The sequence below is a fragment of the Pocillopora damicornis genome, chromosome 12 (genome assembly GCF_964200805.1).
Source record: "Pocillopora damicornis chromosome 12, jaPocDami1.2, whole genome shotgun sequence".
NCBI lineage: Eukaryota > Metazoa > Cnidaria > Anthozoa > Scleractinia > Pocilloporidae > Pocillopora > Pocillopora damicornis.
The window spans coordinates 14,661,671-14,687,013 of NC_142681.1; the positions used below are offsets into that span (position 1 = coordinate 14,661,671).

The 25,343-nt window shown below is 36.4% G+C and overlaps 1 protein-coding gene across 3 annotated transcripts; it reads right to left on the bottom strand.

Moving 5' to 3' along the window:
* On the bottom strand, window positions 1-25,308 carry LOC113683157 (uncharacterized). Of its 3 annotated transcripts, XM_089190309.1 has the most exons (29): window positions 25,123-25,308; window positions 23,626-23,727; window positions 17,716-17,756; window positions 17,524-17,581; window positions 16,279-16,340; window positions 13,869-13,956; window positions 13,179-13,247; window positions 13,041-13,094; window positions 12,380-12,418; window positions 12,194-12,278; window positions 11,683-11,750; window positions 11,126-11,191; window positions 10,953-11,011; window positions 10,720-10,770; window positions 10,009-10,090; window positions 9,705-9,781; window positions 9,512-9,582; window positions 9,139-9,200; window positions 8,952-9,049; window positions 8,272-8,335; window positions 7,444-7,675; window positions 6,615-6,806; window positions 5,596-6,114; window positions 4,556-4,693; window positions 3,836-4,001; window positions 3,425-3,495; window positions 2,993-3,130; window positions 1,813-2,064; window positions 1-1,314 (listed from the first exon to the last, which is right to left on the bottom strand). In XM_089190309.1, the coding sequence occupies exons 1-29, from the start codon at window positions 25,141-25,143 to the stop codon at window positions 1,250-1,252; spliced, it is 3,090 nt and encodes a 1,029-aa protein (XP_089046435.1). In that variant the 5' UTR covers window positions 25,144-25,308; the 3' UTR covers window positions 1-1,249. The 3 variants fall into 3 exon arrangements, with proteins under 3 accessions (XP_089046435.1, XP_089046436.1, XP_089046437.1); XM_089190310.1 differs by lacking the exons at window positions 23,626-23,727; window positions 25,123-25,308 and adding an exon at window positions 19,439-20,116; XM_089190311.1 differs by lacking the exons at window positions 16,279-16,340; window positions 17,524-17,581; window positions 17,716-17,756; window positions 23,626-23,727; window positions 25,123-25,308 and adding exons at window positions 15,674-15,749; window positions 15,856-16,095.
* Window positions 25,309-25,343: the final 35 nt, after the last annotated feature.

A 25,343-nucleotide genomic window follows, 5' to 3' on the forward strand; every position in this document is an offset into this window, starting at 1 on the left:
TAGCATGAATCAAATACAATAATTTATTAATCTTCCGGAGAATCGATATCAACTCTCAAAATATATTCTCAACATACTCCGTCTTGAAATTGAACCATATTCATAGCTATGTACATTTAATGAAGATTCCATTCATTGATTAATGTGGCGAATCAACGTCACAACGAAAAAGTTGAGATAGGTACAAGCCAGAGAACACCAAGAGAGGAATCGCCCCTAGATACCTTACACTTTCAATGAAACCCTGTCTAATTATTTTTCAACAAATCCAGGAAGATTTGATGCCTGCTCTCCTTCTCAGCCTTTATTTGGTCTCTCACGCAACACGCTCTTTCTCGCGATAAGGGCGAAAAGCGTTGCGAAGGAAAAACAACGGCTGCGAAGGAAAAAAAAACGGCTGCGAAGGAGACTACTCGATACTAAAAAAAAACTCGGTAGGGTCCCTTAGAGATAGGGCGTCATTTTTTCGCCAGGTTAGGCGAGCGGAGGCCAGCGTGAGGTCAGCGTGACGGGCGTGACAAGCACTAGTGCACAAGCTCCTCCTCTGGCACGCGACTCGCCCCTCGTGCTGTTATCCCGCACGCTTTACACTTTCCTCCGCTTGCCCGAAAAACGTCAAAGAAATGACGCCCGTCCCGCAGGCTAGGAAAGTAAACAGAGAAGGAAGGAAAAATATGGAAAAGGCCAGTATAAACTAAATCATATTCATCCCACTACAACATATCTCATTTACTCATCAATAAATTAAACTCATTCAATAATTTTAGATCACGCTAATGAAGACCTTAAGATTTTAAGCTGAGCTCGCTCGATAACAAGTAGGAGAGTTACATTCAGTTTTTCAGCGAAATTTTCGTCGTGAAACTTAACTGTGCTTCTCTGAGCAACAAAGCTAATTCTTATGATCGGACGTAATCGAAGGGCTCAATTAAAAAAGTCAAACCACAGAACTGGTTACAAAATGGTTACTCCATTTTTTGCAAAAACTTGAAAAATAATGTCGACCGCTTTTTTTTTTAGGCACCAAATTACGGAGATTCTCGAGCGCCCTCTGTCTCCCTATTGGAAGATCTCGAACTCATAGTCGTACACGCCCAAAAATTTTAAGGTCAGTGGAGAATAAGGAACTTAAAGGTACCACTCAAGGCTAGAACCCAGACCCCCTGGCCATTCTGTACAATAATAAATCTACTCTACGTATAATGTATCTTAGGTATGACGTTTAAGAGACACTTTTGACACGGCAATATTATTTATCACAACTTCCCCTGTCTTCTTCCGCACTGCTGTCATTTATTTGAGGACTTGAGCAACCTGTGTGGAAAGGAGAGAGACTGATCAAGGTAAATATATTTAATTTTGTTGCTGCCTGTTTATACACGCCCAACGGGTATGGCACATACACATACAAAGACTACAAGAAAATACTCCCTGACGTCATTTGCTTTCAGAAGATAGTGATTTACACATCATCCTCGCAAGAACTCTACAATCAATCCAAGTATTTTTGTGTCTTCGAATGGCATAAGTACTAGCTTCTGGGAAACACTTGTCTAAGGAATGTCTCTGAGTTTGGGTCATAACACTCCAAAAATATAAGCCTACCTCGCATTGCAGCGCGTGAAGTGAGCTGAAATATTGCAACTCCTCTTTAATGGGATGGGATGGGATGGGATGGGATGGGATGGGATGGGATGGTTACCCAAACACCCCCCTCCTTCCTCCCCCTCCCCCCCCCGCCATAACTTTATTCAAGAACATAAAACAGTTTTTAATCAAGACCTACAGCCGCCAGTGTAATGTAACAGTTACCTGCACTTCCTGTGGGGCTGTTGTCACCCTCCCGACTGGTGTTGCTACAGGCGCTTCCGGTTGGTGAGCTCCTCTTTCTGTTGATTACTATGGGGGGAGGGCTAGTGGGTGAATCACCGCTGTGTATGTAAGTCAGGTCCTCAGTGCTAATGTGTACCAAGTGATACTGCTGACATGTTGGTAATGAACTCAGTGACGTAATGAAAGATTCATCTGCGCTACCACATGGTGAAGGATCCACACTGCTATCGGCTAACAGATAAAAAAGTAAAGTCAGAGTCCTGTCCACACTGAAGCGTTTACATATCGAAGCCTCAGTTTTTGATACAGTTTCTCTTGGAATTCACTTTAAGACGCTTAAAAACGATTTAGGGTCGTTCCTCCGAAGTATAATCTGCCATGAGATTTTTACAAAACTTTACCTATGGGTTGTTTATCCTAAAGAAACATAAAGGGAGGGGTTTCTCGTGCGTTTAGAGGGGTAGCAGTACCTTGTAGATACTCATATTAAATGCTCATATAATTCCTATATATCATGACGATCATATTTAGAAATTGCTACATTGTATTCCTTTCCGTACGCTTGCTTAGCTCATGTCGTAGAGTGCCGGACTGTCGTTCAGGAGGTCGAGGGTTTTAGCCCCACACCGGACCAACATATAGGGTCTTAAAATAAGTGAGGAGATGCGCTGCCTTTACTATGACATCTGCAAATGGTTAGACATTCCGCAGGCCCCGTCTCCTGCATCTTCTCTGAACTGGTTAGCAGGGAACGTTAAAGAACCCACTCACTTATCGCAGAGAGTGGGGAACGTAGCACTCTTTGTTGTGGTCTGGATTTGTTGATGTGTATACATGCCCCCATTTAAACCAGCTTTTAGCTGAACTGCACAAGCCTGTCTAAGTATCGTATTAACTACACTGAGAATTGGTTTATATCTATTTTACGGAATTAAAGTCATCGCTCATTTCCAAAAATGAAAAAAAAAATGTTTGGTCACCATGCTCGTTTGCAGGAAAATGACGATTTACCTCGCTGGTGAGCTCCGACAATAAATCCCATTTTTAATGTAGGCGCGATAGTCACGTGTTAAATTATGCGCAGTAAGAATTCGCGATGTGATACTACGGAATTGCCTTAAGCTGTTTTCTACCAAGACTATGTGTGCCTCTAACTTACCTTGTGTGGGACTATTGTGAGAACTGGCTCGACTCTGTAGTAGTTCTTCCTCGGTAGCAGAGTACCTCATCCTGTAGGTTTTGTTTATAGTCGAAGCCCGTTTAAGGTCGGACAGTAGCTGAGAACTAAGTTGGAGACCTGAAGAATATAAGATATTAGAAATAACTTAAATCAACAAGATAAGAGGTTGTAGAACAGTCAGGAGAAAGAATTTCAATTCACGGTTAGGCGGAAGGTCGAGGGTTCGAATCCCAGACCGGACCAACACTCAGGCTCTCAGAACGATAAACCGTTAGCCTTGTCTCCTGCATCTTCTCTTTACTGGTTAGCAAGAGAGCTTGGTGTATAGGCCCCCATTTACACCAGCTTTAAAGCTGAGTCAGCCTGTTTAAATATCGCAAATAAATCAATAAATTCATATGACGGGAGTACCTTCAGTTCCAACATTAGAGTGAGCAGTATTTGCTCTGTGTACTTTCCGCTTCGTATCTTTGGGTCGAGAACTGAAAATGGTTTGACACCGAGTTACATGAACGTTTATTGAAAACCTGTAATAATTTGTAAGTTTACGAGTAAAGATTGACCATGGATTATTCTTTTCTAGACAATGCAGTTGTCGATGTAAATAGTTTATTTTACTCGTATGCAAAACAAAAAATCGTCAAGGACATTTTTCAAGAATACATTGCAGAACAAGTCTCCTGTTTCATGACAGGCGTGTCAGTTTTTGGGCAAAGTGTCACAGGGAAAAAAAAGAATCTCAGAAAAAGACCTGTCGAGGAAAGCCTGACAGGGTAAAGGTAGCGAGATAAAAATACGAGATAACAATGGTAGTTTGTTTACCGAGGACTGTCTGTGTCCATTTCCGGCAGGTGATGAGGTACTGACAGGTCAGGTTCAGGGTTGCCACACCCGTCATCATGGTCAGGGGGATGGGGAATGGTACATGCTACTGCTGAAATTGGAACTCCGGAGCTGACACAGATGCTAGCTACAGTCCCTGATGAGACTGAAGAAACAATACGAGAAATATTAATGGACAACATGAAGAGGCCATACCCTACTTTATGCCATGTCTCCGCTTCTTAGTACAACACTAAACATATCTGTTGTATTGTTAATATAAAAACTTTGGTCTCTTTCAAGTTAAAAAAATTGTGAAAGATAAGTCATTCCATGTTAGTGGCTCATTTCAAACTGAGTTTATCCTAGTGTCTGTGGTACGAAGCAAGCAGAAGTATTGCCTCTCCTCCTTTACTAATATTAGCCAATCACATGTTACCAGCCTCCCTGCCTGCTTTCAGCAGGCTTTTCTAACAGTTTACTGATAACCACTTATACTGCCTCGGGGAGAAAATTAAGTGAGAGTCAATTGTCTTGCCCAAGAAGACATCACAATTAATATATCGATAATTCACGTTTGACTGAGTTGTCCTTTTCTGAAGATGAAACAACTGATAGTCACGTTTCTTTCCGTTATCACTAAGTGATCTGTCTTTAATAACAGGAAGAAAACTGATTTATACTGTATGAACTGAACAACTTAACCTTGAAAATCAATACCTGTGGGTTTCTTCGGAGAAGTTCGGTTTTTACTGTCAGCACCATCCAAGCTGGGTAATGAAGCACCCCTCCTGTGAGGTCTGACATTTCCTGTACCCGATCTTATCCCCATGGGATGGCTTCCACTGGTCAGAGATTCTACAAACAAACAGGAAAAAAAAACCATACACATCAGTCTTATGTGCACTGTATGTCGTAGGGCCAACGTTCGAAACGCAGCTTTCGAAACTCTACGGTGGCCAATTTACATAATCAACCCAGTTGATGACACCAAATTCTCTAGTAAGACTCCCAACCGGCGCAGTACCGTTGTTTCTTTATAAACTTACCCCCTTTTATACGTGCACTGTACCGTTCAACTTCACTCGCTGTCTTGAACAAGTACCGCATGAGCGAAAACGCCAACGGAAAGATGAACATTTGCAAATGCGAGTATCCGTCCAAACAGATCTTAAGATAAGGGGTTGACCCCGATAGAGCAGTTCTCACCGAGTGTCGAAAAACCAAAACCACATTTATCCCAGGGACCAATCAAAACAAAGGTCAAAATCATAAATAGCTAATGAGGAATCAAAGCGAAACAGGAAAACTGCTTAAAGGGCGGGAAAACGCGGGTAACCAAGTATGTGTTTTTAGTTTTGCATCCGATTGGTCGAGAAAGTAGCGCGAGTTTTCTTTTAGACCAATCACAAAGCTAGGTAAGGTAAAGGCAAAGCAACCTCGGATTACTTTCGACACGCTATTGAAAATTGCTCTGTGAGTGATTTAAAGTGAAGTGAACGCACTTGTACGCTGTACAGTGAAAAAGAAATTCAACTTTGAAATCGCCGTAAAGGAATTGTCAATTCACACTAAGTCATGATCAAGAAACATCTGACTCCCTTATAATTGAAGACGGGTGCTCTGCTTTACGAAAGCCACAAAAGATCAAGGATTCAAGGATGAGGGTGGGGGACAATCTCGCATTTGATATGAGATTCTAAAACATGGCACAGCGCACAATGATTTAAGTATCAGGTAAGACTTTAAGAAACAATCACCCTCTAGGGCTTTCGCACTGTCAAGAGAGGCAGCCGCTGCCTTGTGAGCTTCTGCGCGGGTTAAACAACTCTGCAGTCTCTCCAGCATGCTGCTGGTCTTCTCCAAGCGCGTTCTCTTCTTGATCCTTTCCTTATGCTTGTCTTTATCGTCATCTCCCCGCCTGGGCCACTCTACTACTGACACATACCTCCGTGACACAGCCGGCGCATTCCAACGCGACCCTCTGGGGCCTCGATTATCAAACTTAAGCAAATTAAGAAGCGCTCTTTCCTCTGCATCGATAAGAGGACCTTGATTGTTTGGAAGGCAATTAGAGCAGCTGGTTTGAGTTGACAATGGCTCGGGTTTTGGTTCTGCCTCTTCTCGCTGTTCCGTTACACTGTTAATATCAAAGAATTCGAGTTCAACATCTTCTACGTCCCAGGCCTCTTGTTCCTTCTGTTGCGCAGCCTGTTCTTCCGGGGAACTTTCTGAGCATGGGACGAGATCCTGAAGTGCTTCCTCTTCTAAAGTCTCGTCTGAAAAAAAGAACTGAGTTATCTTTGCTAGCTTAAGCCGGGAACAAATACAAAAGTTTTACTGAGTCCCCTTTAAGGACTCGACCCATAGACATTCAACCCCACTGCTCTCCCACTTAGACGCAGGAAACTCTATGATGGGCTAGGTCCTTACTAGGTTCAAGTGTGACAAACGTGTCGCTTACTGCGCGGATCAGCAATATCGAAAGCGTTGTCATGTGTCAGGTAAAACTAAGTCATTAAGTCAAGTAACTCATTTGGCCAGTGCTTATCCCGGTCTGTGTAGCAAAAAGCAGCTTAAGGTATTGCGACCACCCTAACGGGGGATACAAGTCCATCGCTTCACCCTCCCCTTTAGCAGCATTTCGTCGGAGAGAGACACAGTGAGTAAAGCGTCTGATCCGAGAACACAACCCAATGAGCCAGCCAGGTCTCGTACCCAGACCTCGCGCGCTAACCGTTGAGCCACCTCTTCTCCCATTCTATTACGCAGTGTTTACCTCTTAATGACTCCTCTTCATTTCCTTCCGGCTCAGATGTCTCCTCCTCAGCTTCCGGTCTTCCATTCACTTCATTCTCGTCATCACCAGTATCAGCACCACTCTCGTCTTCGTCTTCCTCTCCATTATCATCTTCATTTGTGTACTCATCCACCACTTCTTCTCCTTCCTCTGATGCTGGAAGTACTGGTCCTAAAAGAGAAAACTTCGTCATTACTATGAGCGACTACACATGAGGCACAAAAAAAACCTAACTTACTCCTTCCATGTCCAGTTTACACCAGCAAATTTTCCGAGTAAATTTTTCGCAACAGAGCGCTTTTCGAAAAAATAAAGTAAAACCATAAGCGAAGTAATAATAACAACCAACCACACAAGAGAAAATTAGAGTAATTTTCAATTGAGTGTCGAGAGTAATCCGAGATTGCATTGGTTTTTGCCTATCAAATGCAAAACTAAAACCAATCACGACTTAGTCGCCCGTGTTTTTCCAGCGCTATGGGCGGTTTGCAAATTTAAGGTATTGTTCTTTTTTCTGAATGGCCGTTGAGATTACATTGATTTCATCTTTACGTCAGTCAATCGGAAAGAGCCCTATCTCGAAAAGCGGCCACAATCATCTCTACTGAATCGACTTTCAATTCGGGCGAAACAACCGTAAGAAACTGGCGGAAACGACCGGCTACCTGTTTAAAACTTGGTTTTAGGACAAAGGGACTTGAAGAGACAAGACTCTGCCTCCTTTTCTATCTGCGCTGCCAAGGAAATTTTTTAGCGAAAAACCCGATCGTGAAAATGTGGCTTAACACCAGCAGAACACAACACATACCAGAGGCAGTTTCCACATCTAATGCAGTGTGTGCTGTGGCACGTGGCCTGGAAACTTGGGCCCGTCGCACTACCAACTGGGCATCATTTTGTTGCTTGGTGACTAAATGATCATTATCATCCTCGATGTTGTCCAATGATTGTTCAAGTAAAGACACGTGACCCATGTCTGACACGCTGCCCGGTGCTGAGGAAGTCGGTGCATGGTTTCTGGACAGTTCAATGGCAAGTCGCTGCGTTTTGAAAAAAAAATTCTTACTTAGATATAAAAATATAATAAACAATTATTGGACGATGAATAATTACTGGAAATCTTTGAAAATCATATATGTGCACTGCGGTGAAGAAATGAGATATAAGCGATCCTCGCAGCTATGAACACTACCGAACTAGTAGTTGAAATGAGACCTAAAAAAATTCTTTGACTCCCTAGGGAGGCGATCTGCCATATTCCAGACCAGCATGGACACAACTACGCATGACAAGAATGTCTTTTTTCTAATAGAAACTGTGGTGTTGCGTTGGTGGGAGAGTCTCACAGGTAATTTGTTGTTAACATCTGAGTTGAAAACGTAAATTAGCCACCGTAAAGAATTTCAATTAAGGCTGACGTTTCGAGCGTTAGCCCTTCTTCAGAGCCAATTTGGAAGATACCGGTAAATTTTTGTAAGGGCGGAGCTAAACAGTATTGCACATGGGTAGTGCATTAGTTGTGGATACTTAATTGCAGGTCACGTGGTGGGTTCTCGAAAAGAAGATTCATTTTGGGTCGTACTTACAACGTCAGTTTTAAGTCCACTAATCTTATTCTTACTTATATATCGTGTACCTCTTTTAAATCGTTAATCTGCTGAATGTACTGCGTCTGACCAGTTTCAAGTTGATTAATATACCTGGAAAAACAAGAACGAAACCACAAACGTGAACTGTTACTCAGCAACATAGGGATAGGTTTCTAAAGAAACTGTGGTGCTGCGTCGGTGGGAGAGTATAGCAGGTTATTTAGTGTTAACAACTGAGTTGAAAACGTAAATTAGCCACCGTAAAGGGTATAAAAGGCTGACGTTTCGAGCGTTAGCCCTTCGTCAGAGCGATATGGCTAACGGGCTAACGCTCGAAACGTCATTTTTTTTTACCGTTTACGGTGGCTAATTTACGTTTTCAACTCAGTTGTTAACACCAAATTACCTGTTACTCAGCAAGACTGCAGATACGAGCTGCCATGTTACCATAACTCGGCCCATAATTTAAGCTGAACTCTATCATTCTCAGAAGTGATGAACATGTTACTTCTCCTAATAACATTCAAACATTATCCAGCAAGCACGTAATGAGAATACTAAAACGTATCAGGTAGAAGAGGTTGTCTTGATCTAACACCAAACTCTCGTAACTAGTTTGAGAGGAAATGTGTGGCATCCAGAGAGGAGAATTCACAATCAGATCTCGGGTGAAAGTGTAATATTTGCCCTGGCTACGTTTGAACACTTGCATCAAGTGACACCTTACCACTGTTGATCTCTACACTTTTGGTAGAATGTTGGAGGTCTGACTTGAAACCTTAGAATCAAAGTGTCATTTGCTGTGTTCAGGTATCCTTCATTTCCCTACAACAAGCACATATGCAAGTTTTAGTTATTGGAGCATATGTACTTCGCCTTTACGTCTCACAATAATAAGAATGACATTCACTTACCAAAAGATCCAAACGAAAAAATCTGTTGTAACCCCAACATTCACCAACTTCAAAGTCAGACGCTGTAAAAGAAACACATTGTACAAATAAACTGAAGTTCACAGGTTAATGTGAACCCTTTACACCCTCACATCAGTATACATATTCTCCATACTGTTCTTAATACATTTCCAAGGGTGCTGACAAGGAGAATTTGTTTATCAATCAAGAGCTTCTCTAGTTGAATTGGTGATCATTTCCTTTTTTCTCATGACCTGAATGTTTGATGCAGGGGTGATACTGTAAGGAGAAATGAGATGCATGCATGCTAGTCACTATAAGGGGTTAGAAGGTTCATTGTAGAAGTACTAGCCTGTGTTTCAATACAACTCACCAAACTCCCTCACAATGTTCTTGCTTGAATCAGGAGATGCATGGTGAATCATTTCAACTCTGTATTCGTACCTAAAGAAATCAATTAAAATATAATTATCATGAATTTAATCACCAAATGAAACAATAATGGAAATTTTAAAATAGAAAGTAAAAGAATTGAAAACAATCATAACATCATTGCAAATAATTACTTGGATGTTTCTGGCAGTCCAGCAGAGAGCTCCAGAAATACAGACAGGTAATTTCCTCTCACCACACCATTACCATCCTAAAAAGAACATCAAAACTTTTGTTGTTTTAAATATTTTACATGCCACCTTGAGACATTTCAAATTTCTCAGGTTGCCCTTCGATGAGGAACCTTTGAGAAAGGAAAAGTGGCCATTCCACATCCAGGAGAGGACTGCTGAGGCAGATCCATGATCAAAACAAACTATTGAATAGTAAAACATCAAATTCTGAACTGTTGAATGTAGTTTTTTTTCCCATACTCACAGGATAAACCTTAAGTCTCCAACTAAGTCCACTGATATTTAAGGGTTCACTATAAACAGGATCTGCCTTTCTTCGCAATAAACTGTGTACAGAAAACCAAGTCAAGTGTCAATGATACATGAATAAACTGGGGAAAGTTTATAAAGAAACTGTGGTGCTGCATCAGTGGGGGTATTACAAGTTACTTTGGTTTCATCAACTGATAGTGATAGATAGTGTTACAAGGCCATAGTAAAGAGTTTCTACAGTTGACCTTCCAAGGGTTAGCCCACCATTTTCTCTGACAGAGATGTACAGTCTATATACTTTTGTACTTTCAAAAGCCTGTGATATAACTAGTGAAATTGATTTTTTGTAATTGGTCATAAGCAAAGTTTATTGTGAAGTGTGTGTCAGTGTATACTTGTTATTTTTTTATAGTTATATGATGGTTTTGAGAAATTGCTTAAAATATATCTTTAAAAACCTTGCATATTTCTGAAAATATGAAATGTGTTTATATGAAAATTATGCTTTGAGTATCATAGCATGACATCTTAGGGAATCATATGTTGCATCCGTGGAGAAAAATATTTGTTTTGATGAAGGAAACAACGGAAAGGACTATGACTAAATTAATGATAAGAAAATAATTATTTTTTTATTATTATCTGTAGAATTTAGACAGTTTCAACATACCAGTATCTTTATTTTCAAGAAAAGATGAATTACCTGAAATTGGTGATACAGAATGTACTTGTGTCATAGCCAGGTACAATTTCACTGAAAATGAAGAGAAAAAAGCATTTTGCATGAGATAAATTTTTCTTTTCTCAGTTGGATTTCAAGTTTACAAAAAATATTGGCCATTGTAGGAAAGCAGTGCATTTTCCTACCTACAAATTACATTAAGTCTTAAATAACTGTTTTTTAATGTCTTAATATGCAAGAATTAAGCTAATTACCTTGAAAAATCAGCTGGTATTGGAGGACTCACAAATGAAGCCATTGGTTTACGATGAACCTACAATGAATTTAATTTGTATTTTTCAGTTAATTGCTGCAAAATACCAGTATTATACTTAATACAGTGTATAAAAATGTTGTATATTCAGGTCTAGTTGTTATTTTACCACACCTGATTAAACATCTGTAAAAGTTCACCACTTTTAGCAATAAGTTCACTTCTGGAGCAAGAGTGCAACTAAAAGGCAATAAAAAAAAATAACAACAAACATTAAAATTTCTTCAATTATTTTGAAATGTTTGGCATTGAAATGACCCAATCAAATGATCAGGGTTACAAGAGTCTAGAGAGATGATGCATTCCACCTCAATGTTGATAACATACTTCCAATAATGGATTTTGAATGAAATAAGTAACATTTTGACACGCACATGAAGTGCAAGTAAAGAAAGATTACTCGCACATGAGCTGCAATAAAAGAAATCTTAGGAAAAAATAAGCCTGAAAAAGTTCAGGCCTTGAAAATTAGTTGAGCCCTACCCAGCACTACCAACTGAGTAACAAAGCCACCTGTTGGAAGCTAAGAAAATTTCAGTAAGCTCTTTATTCCCATAAAGGAACCTAATCAAATGAAAAAGAAGTATTTTGACCTGCCAATGATTTCAAGTAAACAAAGAATCCTCGCAAGTGTGCTACGCGTACAATTATTAAACAATTTTTAAACAAACCTGATGTTCAACTTCCTGTAACAAGGATTCTAACAGTTCTGTCTCCTGAGTCAGTGAGTTCTTTTGACCTGTTTAAAATAAACAAGTGAAGAAAACAAGTAAGTAAAATTATTCATGCACAGTATCATGACTCCCCTTTGAATGAGATGCAAGTTTAGTACAGCATTCATTTCAGCAACTAATCAGTTTTCCCTTGCTGCTTTATCAATCATTTTCATTATCCTATATAGAGAGAAACATTGAGAGGGGTAAATTGTTTTTTATAACCTAAAGACACAACACAATCACCTCCAACAGGACTTGAATCCACTAAGTTACTGGGTCCCTCATGAAAGCATTAATTTGAAATTACCAGTAATAGTACATCAATAGGCTAGCATATCGAATACTGATAATCTTAATAGTTATTTATTCCCATTTATTACTTTATTGAGGAAAGGGCAAACAACCAGTTACACCCTAGTTATACAAGTGAAACAAGGAGTCATAATATTTTCATTTCAAAACTTACCCATAAGTGTCAGCAATTTACTTTTAAGCTGAGTGTCTAAGCGTGCTATCATCAATTCCACTGCATTGCGAATTTCACGTACACGCTAAAAAAATTATTATGGGAAAAACAATGTAGGATTAGTAGTTCTAAGTTACATGTAATAAGGTTAATTATTGCAATTTAAACACTGAGAAACAATCATACTTCTTCTTTAGCTTCACGCAAACTTTCCACATTGCGTTCCTGCAAAGAAATGAATACTAAATTTCAAGTCATGGTAGAGACAGATTAGCAGACAAAAAATAACTTGATTAATACAGCGGCTGAGCAAGTCCATGTAAGTAACAAGTAACTCTATCTAAGGAGGGTAAACACATTACAGTCATACACTGGTTTAGTCTTCTCTTAAATTATAAATAATTTAAAATGGTTTAGAAAGATCAAGTCAAGAATTAAAAGTTATCATAAAAAAGATAACAAATTTGGGTACTTGGGCCACCAGAACCGATAAGTTATTTTAAGATCACAGAGCGTGTTGACATCAATTTCATCTCAGAAGCATAATTATCCAACTCAGTTTCCTTAACCCTGTAACTCCCTGAAGTGATTGACATACAACTTCTCCCTACGATATTCATACATTTTCTGGCAAACAGGTAATGAGAATACTCAAACTTATCAAGGAAGAAGTTTTTATCTTGATCTAACACCAAATTCTTGTAATTAATCTACAAGGAAGTGTGTAGCAGCTAGAGATGAGAATTAACAATCAGATCTTGGGAGTTTAAGGGTTAAGTTCTTAACATTTCTGCTTCACATCCTCAGGTTTGGTGTCACATATCTCAGTTAAGAGCTTCCCACATACCACTTCCTGAACAAGACTAATCAGTTCCATCAGTCTGCGCCTTAATGCTGCAACCTAAAAAAATAAAAATATTAATTAAACACTTACCAATAAATCACTAGCTTGAGCTATTCTATGCAAAATTTAAGTTGGCAATACCTCATCTGTGATTGATGAGACATGCTGGTCGTATACCTCATCCAGAGGCTTAAAAGTGTGGCCGGAGTGCTGAAAATCAAATCAAATATAATAACTCAATAGCGTTACAGACTGTAACTATTTAAATTCCATGAGTGACCAAGACCGAATTTCTCCTCACAATATCAATACAATATCAAGCGAAGAACTGATGAGAATTAAGAAAAATATCAATTAGGGGATTAGTTAAATCCAATGCCAAATTCTCCAAGCAAACATCATAGGAATTGTATGGCAGATAGTAAGAAGAATTACTAATTAGATCTTAGAGGTTAAAGGGTTAAAGTGCAGGAAAAAGGGAGAGACCAATTTGCAATTTGTGTTAGCAAAGTTATGCAAAACCATATTGATGACTCAAGCCCACAAAAAAGGGCAATTCTTTTCAGTCAACTATTAAGTAAGTCATGAATCAATAAATTTATTTTTGTTACACAGTACTTAGGAACATTTCATGTGAAATGATGCTAAATGAGGGAGAAAGTAAGACCAAGGTTGCAAGATGTTTCTTCCTTCATTTGAATGCTTTCATTTCTCACAGTTGTTTTTCAGTACTGTGTTGACAAGTGCCTACAGATAGCTGTGTGATACCAATAAGTACTATTTAAAAGGTGATTATTTTTAAAATAACAAGTGTTAAGAAGATCAACTCACCGTTCCCCCCCACAGAGCACACTGATGGCAGATGCACTGCTTACATGTACTGCAGAAGACACTGAGTTTTTCATGATGAATGTCACATCTAAAGCAAGGCCAAATCATAACAAAACACAGTTGAAAATAAAAAAAATATCAACAATTAACTATTTACCATAATGATTACACTAACCCATAGAATTACATATCTTGTGTTCTTCAGTAACCCTAGTTTAAAGATCCCTAGGAACTTCAAAACTGTACATGAAAAAGTAATCTGTTGTCTCCTGTGTTCAGATTCACCTTGAAGGTTCATGAAAAGGCCCTGCACAGTTTTTGAGCACTATAGGATGTAGCTGTTTGTCATTTGTACATTTCCTGCAGTGAGCTGATTAATCAAGAGTATACAATTTGAAAAATTCCAATTGAAAGCTTTTAGCAATAGAGCATGTTTGTGTCCTCTCCAGATGTCTAGTTTGGAAGTCAAATTGTTAATTTTTTGGTCACATTTTTTTGGTTACTGTCTTCTTGTTTGCCACAAGAAATAAAAAGGGATAATAATATTAAAAAAAATGCAGGCCAGGTGGTAAGGAGTATTATCAAGATTTTGGGAACGAAATGGGATACCTCCTCATTAAATGCATATTCAAGCTGTTCTAAAATTAATATATATCATATATAAGAATAATTGTCATCGGTGGGAGACAGTATTCAAACAAATGGTCATATCCTCCTATATCATATTGTCCTGAAATATATCTAAAGTGTGGTCCTTGGGAACATGCACGGCTAATGGAACCAATTGTTCATGCTAATGAAATGGTGTAACAGTAGCCATTAGATCAAAATATCCTCTGTGTTCTTTCCTTATGGTTTAAATACTAGTTTAAAAATTTTTTCCGATGAAAAAAATTTATCCAACCCCTTCTTACCACCCAAAATTCATTTTAAACTATTGCAAATACCATGATCATGTAAAACAGATCTTGTAAGATATGATTTCCACCCTTTGATTGTCTGGTGCTGTACACAAATCAGCAGTTAATAACAGACACACACATAAGTTACAAAAAAAACTAAGCTGAGCTGTTCTTGTTTATGTATCATTTCATTGAATTCCATGAGCAAAAAGAGATTTAAAGGCATTTGAAAAACTGTAACCTCCATTTGTATTTCAATAATTTTAAAGTATAAAATAATACAGTCTATTGATTTCAAAATTATAAAACAATAACGCTGACTCTCAGTTCAGTGAACAGCCATGACCATGAAAGTCAGACAAACAGTGTTCTAAAAACAGCCAATATAAGTTACTTAACGATATAGAGAGATACTGTAGCACATTCAAAATATTTTCCCTTATATTTCCATATATTTAACCATGACAAAGATAAACAGTGCTCACAGACAGCCGAAGTTACTTAAAGATATTCAGAGACACTGTGGCACATATTCCTTTATACTTCCAGAAATCTAAATGTAAGCAGAGTGGAAATGTTTACATAGTATTTTGTATTCGTTCCTAAAAATAGGTTTCTCTCTTTAAAATCTTTTTTTAAATTTCTACAGTGACTTGAGTTTAAAAATGAATCACAAACAAGTGAAGGCAACCTCAGTACTGTTATGATTTTAAATAACATTGCTGTATAAATGTATAGACTTTAAGGATGAAATCCTCTTCAAAAATTACTATTGACAATAGCTTGTGAGATGAATTCAAATCACAGTTTACAGTGAGACCAAAACATACTTCTCAGAAAAAGATACCACTTGAAATAAAAATGATGATGGTACTTTCATTATTCATAAAAAAGAAAGTATACCTATCAACAGCATTCTTCTTCATCCGCAGTTTCCATGACCAAACACGTATGTGCATAGACTCTTTTATCAAGCCCACTATTCAGTGAAATATATTTCTCAAAATTCTTCTCAAAAATCCAACCAAGATGTGAAAAAAATCAACAAATGAAAATTGTATTGAAGCTTCGATACTTCCACTTACTTTTACCCTTAGCAATTTTCCACAACTTGCACATTTCACCATCATTTTCAAGTTTTAACATTCAGAAGAATCCCAAGCCATTAGAAAAATGTTCCAGTGTTACAATCATTTTTAAGCACAATTATTGTCTGTGTTTGATCTAAGAAATACATTTTATCAATGCGATCAGAGTCATCAATTTAACTCTGGCTGTAAATGTGTGGGTTGCTAAACTGACCCTAGACAAAGCAATAATATTCTGCCTACAACAAGACACCTGCTCGCCTCAGCACTTGCCAATCTCACAAAGATCATTTAAATTAAAAAGGAAGTTCTTAAGGGCACACATTTCTCTCGCAACTCTTATGCAAATTTGCTGCATCCTCTAATAGCTGACAGTTAGAGAAAAATACCAGGGGTTCTAAACATTAGATTTCATCCCACCTGTCTTTATCTGCATCTTCTTTAGCTTTAGGGGGGCCTGTTAACTGAAGTGAGTCTAGTTGCTGAAAGATAAAACGGGAATTAAAATCTTAAATCCAAAGTGAAGTTTTCTTGCTTAATAATTTGGGTCATTTATTAATAAGTGACTGCATGCAAATTAGAGACAACTTATTATTCGGCAGGCAACTTAAGTAATTGTCTAAGCTTGACATGAACAATCCCACACATTTCCTATAACACTGTGAGCTCTCTTTAATATCTTTTATGACCACACCCCATGAAATAAAGATAATACATCTGATTAAGTATTATGTTGAAAAATCTGACATCTTTCTCCTACACATGACATCACTCATGACTTGACTTTTTACCAAAATAATTTAGGGTTGTTTTAGTGAGATATGATTTAATAATGAAATATGCAAATATTTTGTATCAAGTATTTTTAAAGGTAATGAACAAATGACCCATAACCCATCAACAGAAAAAATGAACATAAACTCAACCAAGAATTATTTATCCTGTTATTTTTTTTTTCTTTCTGGTGGATATTTTCATAACCACAAAGTAAAATTAATGTCCTCCTCCACTCTCCTATAAAAGCTTTATTTTGAAGAACTAGATTTATGCATTTCGATCTGAAGCAAAAATTAACAGACTGAAAGTAATCATGATAAATTTAAGTAATAACAGAATAAAAGCAAAAATTTGGTTCTATGAAGATGCTAAAATAAACTGTATTTCAAATGGAAGTAGCTAAAACTTGTCTCTTCATTTAATCCATAAAACTGTAAATTCAGAAGTCAGCAGAAACTGATAAGAAGTGACAAAAATATTGTCTGAGAAATATATTTTTTGTTTGCTATTTATTCTGAAGAAAATCTAAAAGGGCTTGGTTAACAATGCCAGTCTCGATTTACTTTATGAAGTACACTCATATTAACAAAGTTGTCTTCTCACTAAAAGTATTGGATGTTGCTCTTAATTGGTGCTTTACACCATTTTTACCATTCAATGTATTTTGACTGACTGTCTAAAAAAAAAGGCAGCTGACTATCAGCTTCTTTTGTTCATAACAGATGATGAAAACAATTAAAATAAAGTTCATTTCTGTAATTTATTTTGGACACAGTGTCACTCAGTTCTCACAGGTGTTTAAATAACAGATCAATCAAGGCAACATGTTGCCAAAGTTTTAAACAGTAGCTCCTAAAAAATCAGTAAAAAAACAAAAATAGTTCAAACCTGAGTGACTTCTTCAACCCATCGACAGTGGACAAGTTCATGAAGATGAAGGGATGCTCTGTATTGAGAGAAAAGATTAGTTTAGCAAAAGGTTTTCACTTAAGGCTGAATAGATTTTTAAAAGCAAGGGTAGGCATTATGACTGCTAGAAAGATGAATAATGTTCCCAGAAACATATTTTAATTATTTTACCTGCAATGTGGACACTGTGGTCTTTGTTCAGTCAACCATCGCTATGAAACAGAAAACAATGATCATAATAAATGGTTGTGTTTAATTTAGATTACCCTATATTTAGTCAGTTATTAAAACTGGAACCATGGAATAATAGAATCCTTGTTATTACTGTACATGTCCTGGTAACACATTTCTTGCAATGCATAATCTTTTCTATCATTCTTTAGTTAATATTTTTAGTAATTTACCCTTTAACTCCCATAAGTGACCAAGACAGAATTTCTCCTGACAATATCAATACAATATCGACCAGATAAGTGATGAGAACAAAGAAAACTATCAATTTGGGGATGATTAGTTGATCCAATACTAAATTCTCTGAACCAATATTATAAGAATTGTATGATTGACAGTAAGGAAAATTTCAAATTTGGCCTGGGAGTTAAAGGGTTAACAGTTCATGTAAATCAACTATTAAAAATAGGCAGTTTGAGCCTACATGTGGCTATTAATAAAGCACAATTTTTATAGCATTGAAAAGAACTAGAGGTTGTATAATGACGCTAGAGGATGGTGTTGCAGGAGATTTGTCTCACATGCAAAATAGAAAACCTGCTGCATCCTTCATATTTATGAGTACCCTGTTCCTCCTATAGGATGAGGTAGCCACAAAAATAATTTAAAAAGATAAACTATGAACTTAGTAATTTAACTTTGAATTTAGCAGATACACTCTGTCTCTCTTAACTCTCAAACATCAAAACAAAATCAATCAGACAAATGAAGAGAATAAAGAAAAATATCATTAAGGGGATTTATTAGTTAGTCCAATACCAAATTCTCCAAACTAATATCATAAAAATTATATGATAGACTGTAAGGAGAATTATTGAAGAGATCTTGACAGTGAAAGGGTTAATTGGAAACCAAAATTGTTTGGACACTCCATTCTCTTAAAAACATTCAGCATTCTGCATGCAGATCAATTATTTCCTTACCAACATAGACAAGGGGGAAAGAGGAAGTGTTTTATATAACAATTATTAAGTAAAATAAAGTTGTACCTAATGTCCCTTCAGTGTCTACTCAATAAAGATTTCACTTACAGTATCTTTTACAATTATTAACTTTTTTTGTGAGTTAAATTTTAATTCAAATGCCTTTGAACCAAAGAAATATTTCCCACATTTGTTCAGTAAAAACATGATCTTTAATTTCGGTCAACATGACATACCATTTTGCACATTATACTTATATTTTTAATTTGTCATGAAAAAAATTAAACCTGTGAACTGAAAATCAAATAAACCATGATCTTTATAGATAAGCTGCAATCTTAGTCTTTAACTCCCATGAGTGACCAAGACAGAATTTCTCCTTACAACATCAATACAATATCAAGCAGATAAGTGATGAGAATAAAGAAAAATATAATTTAGAGGATTATAAGTTGATCCAATACCAAATTTTCCAAACTAACATTACATGTACAAGAACTGCATGATAGAAGTAAGGAGAATTACTACTGAGATCTTGGGAGTTAAGGGGTTCAGCCATTGCAAAACAAATTAAGGCCTTAGCTGCACTTAAATCTTGTCCCCAAATACTACAGTGTAGTTGGGTGCCACTGCATGTCAACTGAGCAATATTTTCAGTAAATGCATGACTGTATATGATTTGACAAGGAAATATCACTTAAATGCACTGCAAATACTCAAGGTTTTGAACAACTACTTACAGTTGCCCGTTTGAATATCATCCTGAAATCCATGTGTGTCACATACTATACCAAATAACTTGGGTACTTTTAAATGAATCAAATTTTACAAGGCTTCTGAGATATTACTTGGTGGTGCAATTTTACACAAATGACCTCAAGTCATATTAACTTAAAACATCTACACAGAAATCTCAAAATTCAAAATGGCCCAATCTCCAAACAAAAAAGGCTCTTAAAATGGCAATTATTGTCAGTGACTCTCCACACATAATGTAGAGCTACAGTACTGAAAGTTTTATATAATTGTGAAGGTAATGACAGTGAGTGTTTCAAACCAAATCTACACAATTCGCAAAATCAAATTTCAAAATTTGTGTTTAGAATTTCTGATTGTGTCACCTTCTACAAATTCTGCACAATTTTCTCATAATTATTTTTCACACCAAACAGAAGGATTCAATCCTTGACCAGACTCAGAACCAGACTAAAACTAACCGAGCAGAATTAACAATATCCCTCAAGAGACCAATCCCTCATAATATGATGCAGAAAATTTCAGTCTGAAAACTGATTTTAAAATGTAAATTTTTAGTACTCTTAGAATTATTTTGTCTCACTCAGTGGTTACTTTCAAGTCACTTTAAGTCACCATGCAAATAACTGATAAAAAAGGATATACAATGTATTCAAAATAACAAAAAGAAAAATAACCAAGAACACCTGCATTACTTAAAAAACAGGATGCATTTAGCAAAATTTACATATTAAGATACTGTACTGGTGGTGGCCATAAGCATCAGTTTTTGAAATTTCCTTTACCTTTCATTTTAATTGAAAACAAAACTTCCATTGTCAGATAAATACAATATATAATATGCAGTTGAAGAACCCTTTTTTCCTCTTAAAAGCATAATTTCTACCCATTAATCAAAATATAAAGCACTCCTCCTAAGGCCTTAATTAAACAAAAAAAGACACAGTCAAACAAAAGATGACCCACAAGAAGTTAAATTTTCCCTGGATTTTGATAAAAATTCATGATTCACAGAATGGTGTAAAAACCTGTTTCAAGCTGAACCCAAATTTGAAAGGTCCAAATTCTCACTCATTCATCTCCAGTACAAATAAATTTTTATTCAAGGTACACCTCCATCAGCTGGCTTCAGACACCAAAATAAGTCACACAAATTTCAGTTTACAATAATTACATTTTTTAACTCTAGATGTAAAATTCTTTAATTGTAATGGAGGACAGAAGCAGATGGAGGCATTCTTAGTGTATTTGTGTAAGAGCAAGCTTGGCCCAACTCACTCGCTCTATTTACCAGCTTTATATTCAAGAGGATTGCTGAATTAACTCACTCACTCAGTTGGGATTGAATGATTAAGAACAGTTATTGTAGTAAAGTTTACTAAATCTGTATCGAAGGAAACCCTGTGATAACCCTTAAACTCCCAAGATCTGATTGTTAATTCTCCCCTCTAGCTGATACACATCTCTTTGCAAATTACAGTACTGCTCACATACCAGTATACCTTAACTGAAAAACATGAATGAAACATGCCAAAAATTGCGTATTATTAATTAGGAGAGGTTGGTGTTAGATCAAGATAAAACCTAAAATCCAATTAGTTTGAGTATTCTCAAACTTTTCATATTGCTGAACAATTATTATATGAATATTACTGGGAGTAGTTCCAGTTAATCACCTGTGGGTCTGTCGAAGGGTTAAGTTAAATATTGGCTAAAGTCCTTTGGAAATCTGCTTAAAAATGGTGAACTGTAGCTACGAGTATGTGATGCTACAGCATGTACTCAACTCCCAAAATTCAACACTTAACCCTTTAACTCTGAGTGGTAGCCAATGCAATGCACCCCAGATGGAAATCAGTGGATGCTGGCCAAAAAATGCAGTACATGTACATGCACATGGTAGAAAATCAAAGATAGTCCAACTTTCCTAAAAACCAGGGATCTTACTTGTTCTAGGCTAAACAGCCTCAGGTTCCCCAGACTTTTGGGTTTTTTTTTCAGATATGGTTACAGGCAAGAAGTGTTCTTACATGACTGTTCTACGATATTAAAAATAAAATTTAACAAGAAAAATCTACTGTGTGACAAAAACCAAGAAAAGTTTTACAAATCCTTCTCTTTGTGTGAATAGAATTTGTTTCAGATACAACAACTGGTCTTAACTTGAAATGAGAAGTGACAGAAACTTGTCACTGTATAGAGAGTGGTTTTAATTAATACATTCAAAAATATTGTTTTTCCCTCATCTGTTACCAATGAATACAGCATTCTATCAAGTTGCCAAAAAGTTGAAGAGGTATGTGACAGTAAATATGTGCTTCACTTTTGCTCAAATTTAAAGTTAAATCAATTCAACCCAGATGATTTACAATAAACTGTATACTCAAAGATTAACAATGTAAATATTGTACCTTGAAAAGAAGGATACACAAAGTAACTAACAAATAAAAGTAATTTTGACATAAAAATTAATACATTTTTATTAAAGGCAAAATAGTTAGTGGCCCCTTGAACAATCAATAGAAAGAATGTAGGTTTAACACCATGAATACTTTCAACAAAAATTAATGAGTCCTATTAAAAAGGATCTTTTTATCAATTTTTAAATCCCCTTTAAATCCCCTTAAATTCCTTTACAAACCTACCCCCATTATTCAAGATCTTACATAATGCTGTAAAACCCATGGAAAGGACTTATAACTTGTAAAAGATAGTTGCAGATCTTTTTTCTCCTGTAATTCAGGTATCCTGGAATGGGGGAGGGGTGAGTTATGACTACTTAACACAAAGGTTTCAGTAAAAACCACCTGGCATCTACCACCGCCTGTAAGACCTATCACTGTGGTTTGTTCAACACGTGAGCTAGCTCTTTTGCTTGCGTTTTACCTTACAACATGGCAACCTATTGCACCATAAGCAACCTCTTAATATAGAAAATGTTATTGAGACCCCTGTGCAGGTAGTTAAAAAAATTCTTGGTTTACTGTAAAATTAACAAATAGTCATTGGTTAAGCATGGTCTGTACTTTTATCAACAACAATATTCATCATCACAGTGGTAAAAATTTTGTGTATATCTCATGAGTCCACAACAAATCATGACCACTTTGGTGACCAAAATTGTTGTCGATAAGAGTACAGACCATGCTACAGACATCAAATAAAACTATTATATCAGTCCTGACCATTGCAAAAGAGTACAGACCACAATGAAGTCTTCAAATTAAACTATTATTTCAGTGCCTGACCATTGCATGACAAGTTGATGCAAGCATCATCATCTGTACTCTTATCAACAAGCTAATCACACTACAATGTTACTGCCAATTGTGGTTAATGCTGCTTATATGTAAACTCCCTGAGACATACCCTCAAGAAAATAATCCCCTATGTCAATCAAAATCCCTTAGCAGGAACTCTCTAAATGAGCACATCTACTTATGAGGCAAATGCTCCAATATGTTTCATTAAAAAAAGAAAAACCTGAAAAAGTCATATAAACCCAGGACTTACAAGAAGCCGTTTGCTGTGTATAAACAAAAAGTTCAGTGTTCTCCTTTTAGGATGGTAACCGGTTAAATTTACTGTCTCTAGTACATCTTACTTAAAATGACTTGGAATTTTTCAAAATTCAATTGGAAAAAGGATTGCTCTTCTGGTTTAAAAATGTCTTTAACCTGTCATGGTTAAAATAAGGGTGAACACTGAAAGTGCTATAAAAATCTGGATGTTTGCTGAGATTCTTAACTCAACCTTCATCAGAGGAAAAAGAAGAGTTGATTGTTACAAGTTTCTTATTGAAAGTTACAGTGCATCACATGGCACAATTTTAAAAATTTAACATTTTTTAAGCAAACAGTTCTTTAACCCTCTAACTTTCTTGAGTGACAAAGACAGAATTTCCCTTTACAATATTCATTCAATACAATATCAAGCAGACATGTTATACAAATGGACAAAAATTTAAATTAGAGAATTAAAGTTGATTCACTACCAAACTCTATGTAGGAACATACAAGAATTTTATAGCAGACAGCTGAGAGAATTTCTAATAAGATCTTGGGAGCAAAAGGGTTAAGGTCTTACACACACCTCTGAATGTTTAGTTTTAATTTACACACTGTTGTGCATCTTGACTTGTAATAGATGACATAAAATCTATATAACTCACCCTTATACATAGGAAACAGCACATTTTGGAACAATGAGGACAAAGTCTAGCATCTCGCAGCTTCTCCATGCAGATAAAGCATCTGAAAACCTCTGCTAGACTCTGGGAAAGTAAACAGAAAACAAACACATCCAAATTGAGTAACTGAGACGTTTGCAAGGTTTTTCACAGATGAATGACTGAAAATGGGAAAATAAACAGTACAGATCAAATAAGTCTGTTGCTTGGGAAAAGAATTCTCAACTTACAGCTGCTGTTGGCCTTTTACTTTAAGTCTCTCAGCACTTCAGTCAAGTTGACACTAAAGCTGACTTAGAGTGAATAGTCTTAAGTAAGTTTATCCCAATCTCAAATGTATCATAACTTATTTTCAACACTTTCTTGGGTATTGTGGTAAATTTTACAACCTAAAATGTACCGTATATTAGCCTCTTTGCACACCCATGGGATTGTCCAGACTGTTTTGTAGCCTTTTCTCAGTTTTTATGTTCTCAATGCCCTCCAGAGTGATAATAATAGTTATACAGTTAATGTTCTTGGGTATAAAGTTCTATGTTCTAGACCCTTTTCAGAGTTATTTTAGATCTTGCCTAGTGCCTCAAGCTAAAATGACTCTGAGTCTGGCCAAAAACATATTTTTGCCTACAAACACAAACTATATTGATTTAAAATACCATAATGTTTAATCAAAAATTACCAGTTTAATTTATGATTTATTAGAGCCTGCTCAAATAGCTTTCATAAATTTCTATTTAGTTTCATATGTAACTGACTGGTTCATCACTCTTAACAAATATTGTTTTTATATAGGATGCTGTCATTTAGAAATTAATTTACTAAGAAGATTACCATTTGATGGTCACAGACTAGAGTCATTGTACCTAACTTTATGATAGTCAAAGTCAGTCTAGATGCGATGGAAATACTACTTGAAAAATTGCTGCATTATCAATTGTTGGCCTTAACATGAAGTCACCTGTAATCTTATAAAATTTACTTCTACATGTATCTTGTTTACATTTCTTGTTTTGATTTAATGGGATTAAAAGTTCTAGGATCTCCTCTGAATGTGATTGTTTGAAATAATGTTTGTCAGTGTTCTGAGCCTCCTGTTTTCAAACCATTATTATTAACCGTAGGAAAACGTTTTGCCTTAAAAAAAACTAATTGTATAAAATAATCGATAGTGTGTCGGTTTTTGGTCTAGATTTTAAAACCTGTCCTAATCTCTACGATTTAGAGTCGAATGTTCTCTCCAAATTGATGACCGTCATTTTGATGACGATTTTTGAAAAACGGTCATCCGCAAATTATTTCCCAGTTTTTATCATGTTAACAGCCAGTCGTTAGGATCTGTTTTTTGCGTTTTCTCACGCTCAAAACTTACAGAGAAGGACTTAATCTTTGCTTAGATTACTGAGCGAGTATCAGATTTGGTTTCTGTAAATAATTCGATCAACTTTTCACCAACGCAAAAGCACTAAAAACACCAGTCACCTCCACTGATCCTTCGTCCATTCTGACGTCTTCTTGTCCAACTACGAGTAAATTTTTCCGGAGATAAGTTACCTTTCTAAATAAGATGAAAAAAGCTCTCGCTCTATACTACCATCAACTTGTTTAGAGCTTTGAAAAATCATTACAAATTTATAGCTTGTTCCCAACGCTCCTCTTGTTTGGGTTGTAGAATCACGTGATATGAATTCGGGCTTTAATTG

Bases quoted from the DNA above. Each gene is read 5' to 3' on its own strand.
- LOC113683157 (XM_089190309.1), bottom strand. From the start codon at position 25,143: ATGGACGAAGGATCAGTGGAG. The intron at 17,757-23,625 runs GTGAGTTATATA...TCTGTTTCATAG, and splicing joins GCTGTTTCCTATGTATAAGG to CGATGGTTGACTGAACAAAG. The intron at 10,091-10,719 runs GTAATTCATCTT...TTCTGTACACAG, and splicing joins TTCTGTATCACCAATTTCAG to TTTATTGCGAAGAAAGGCAG.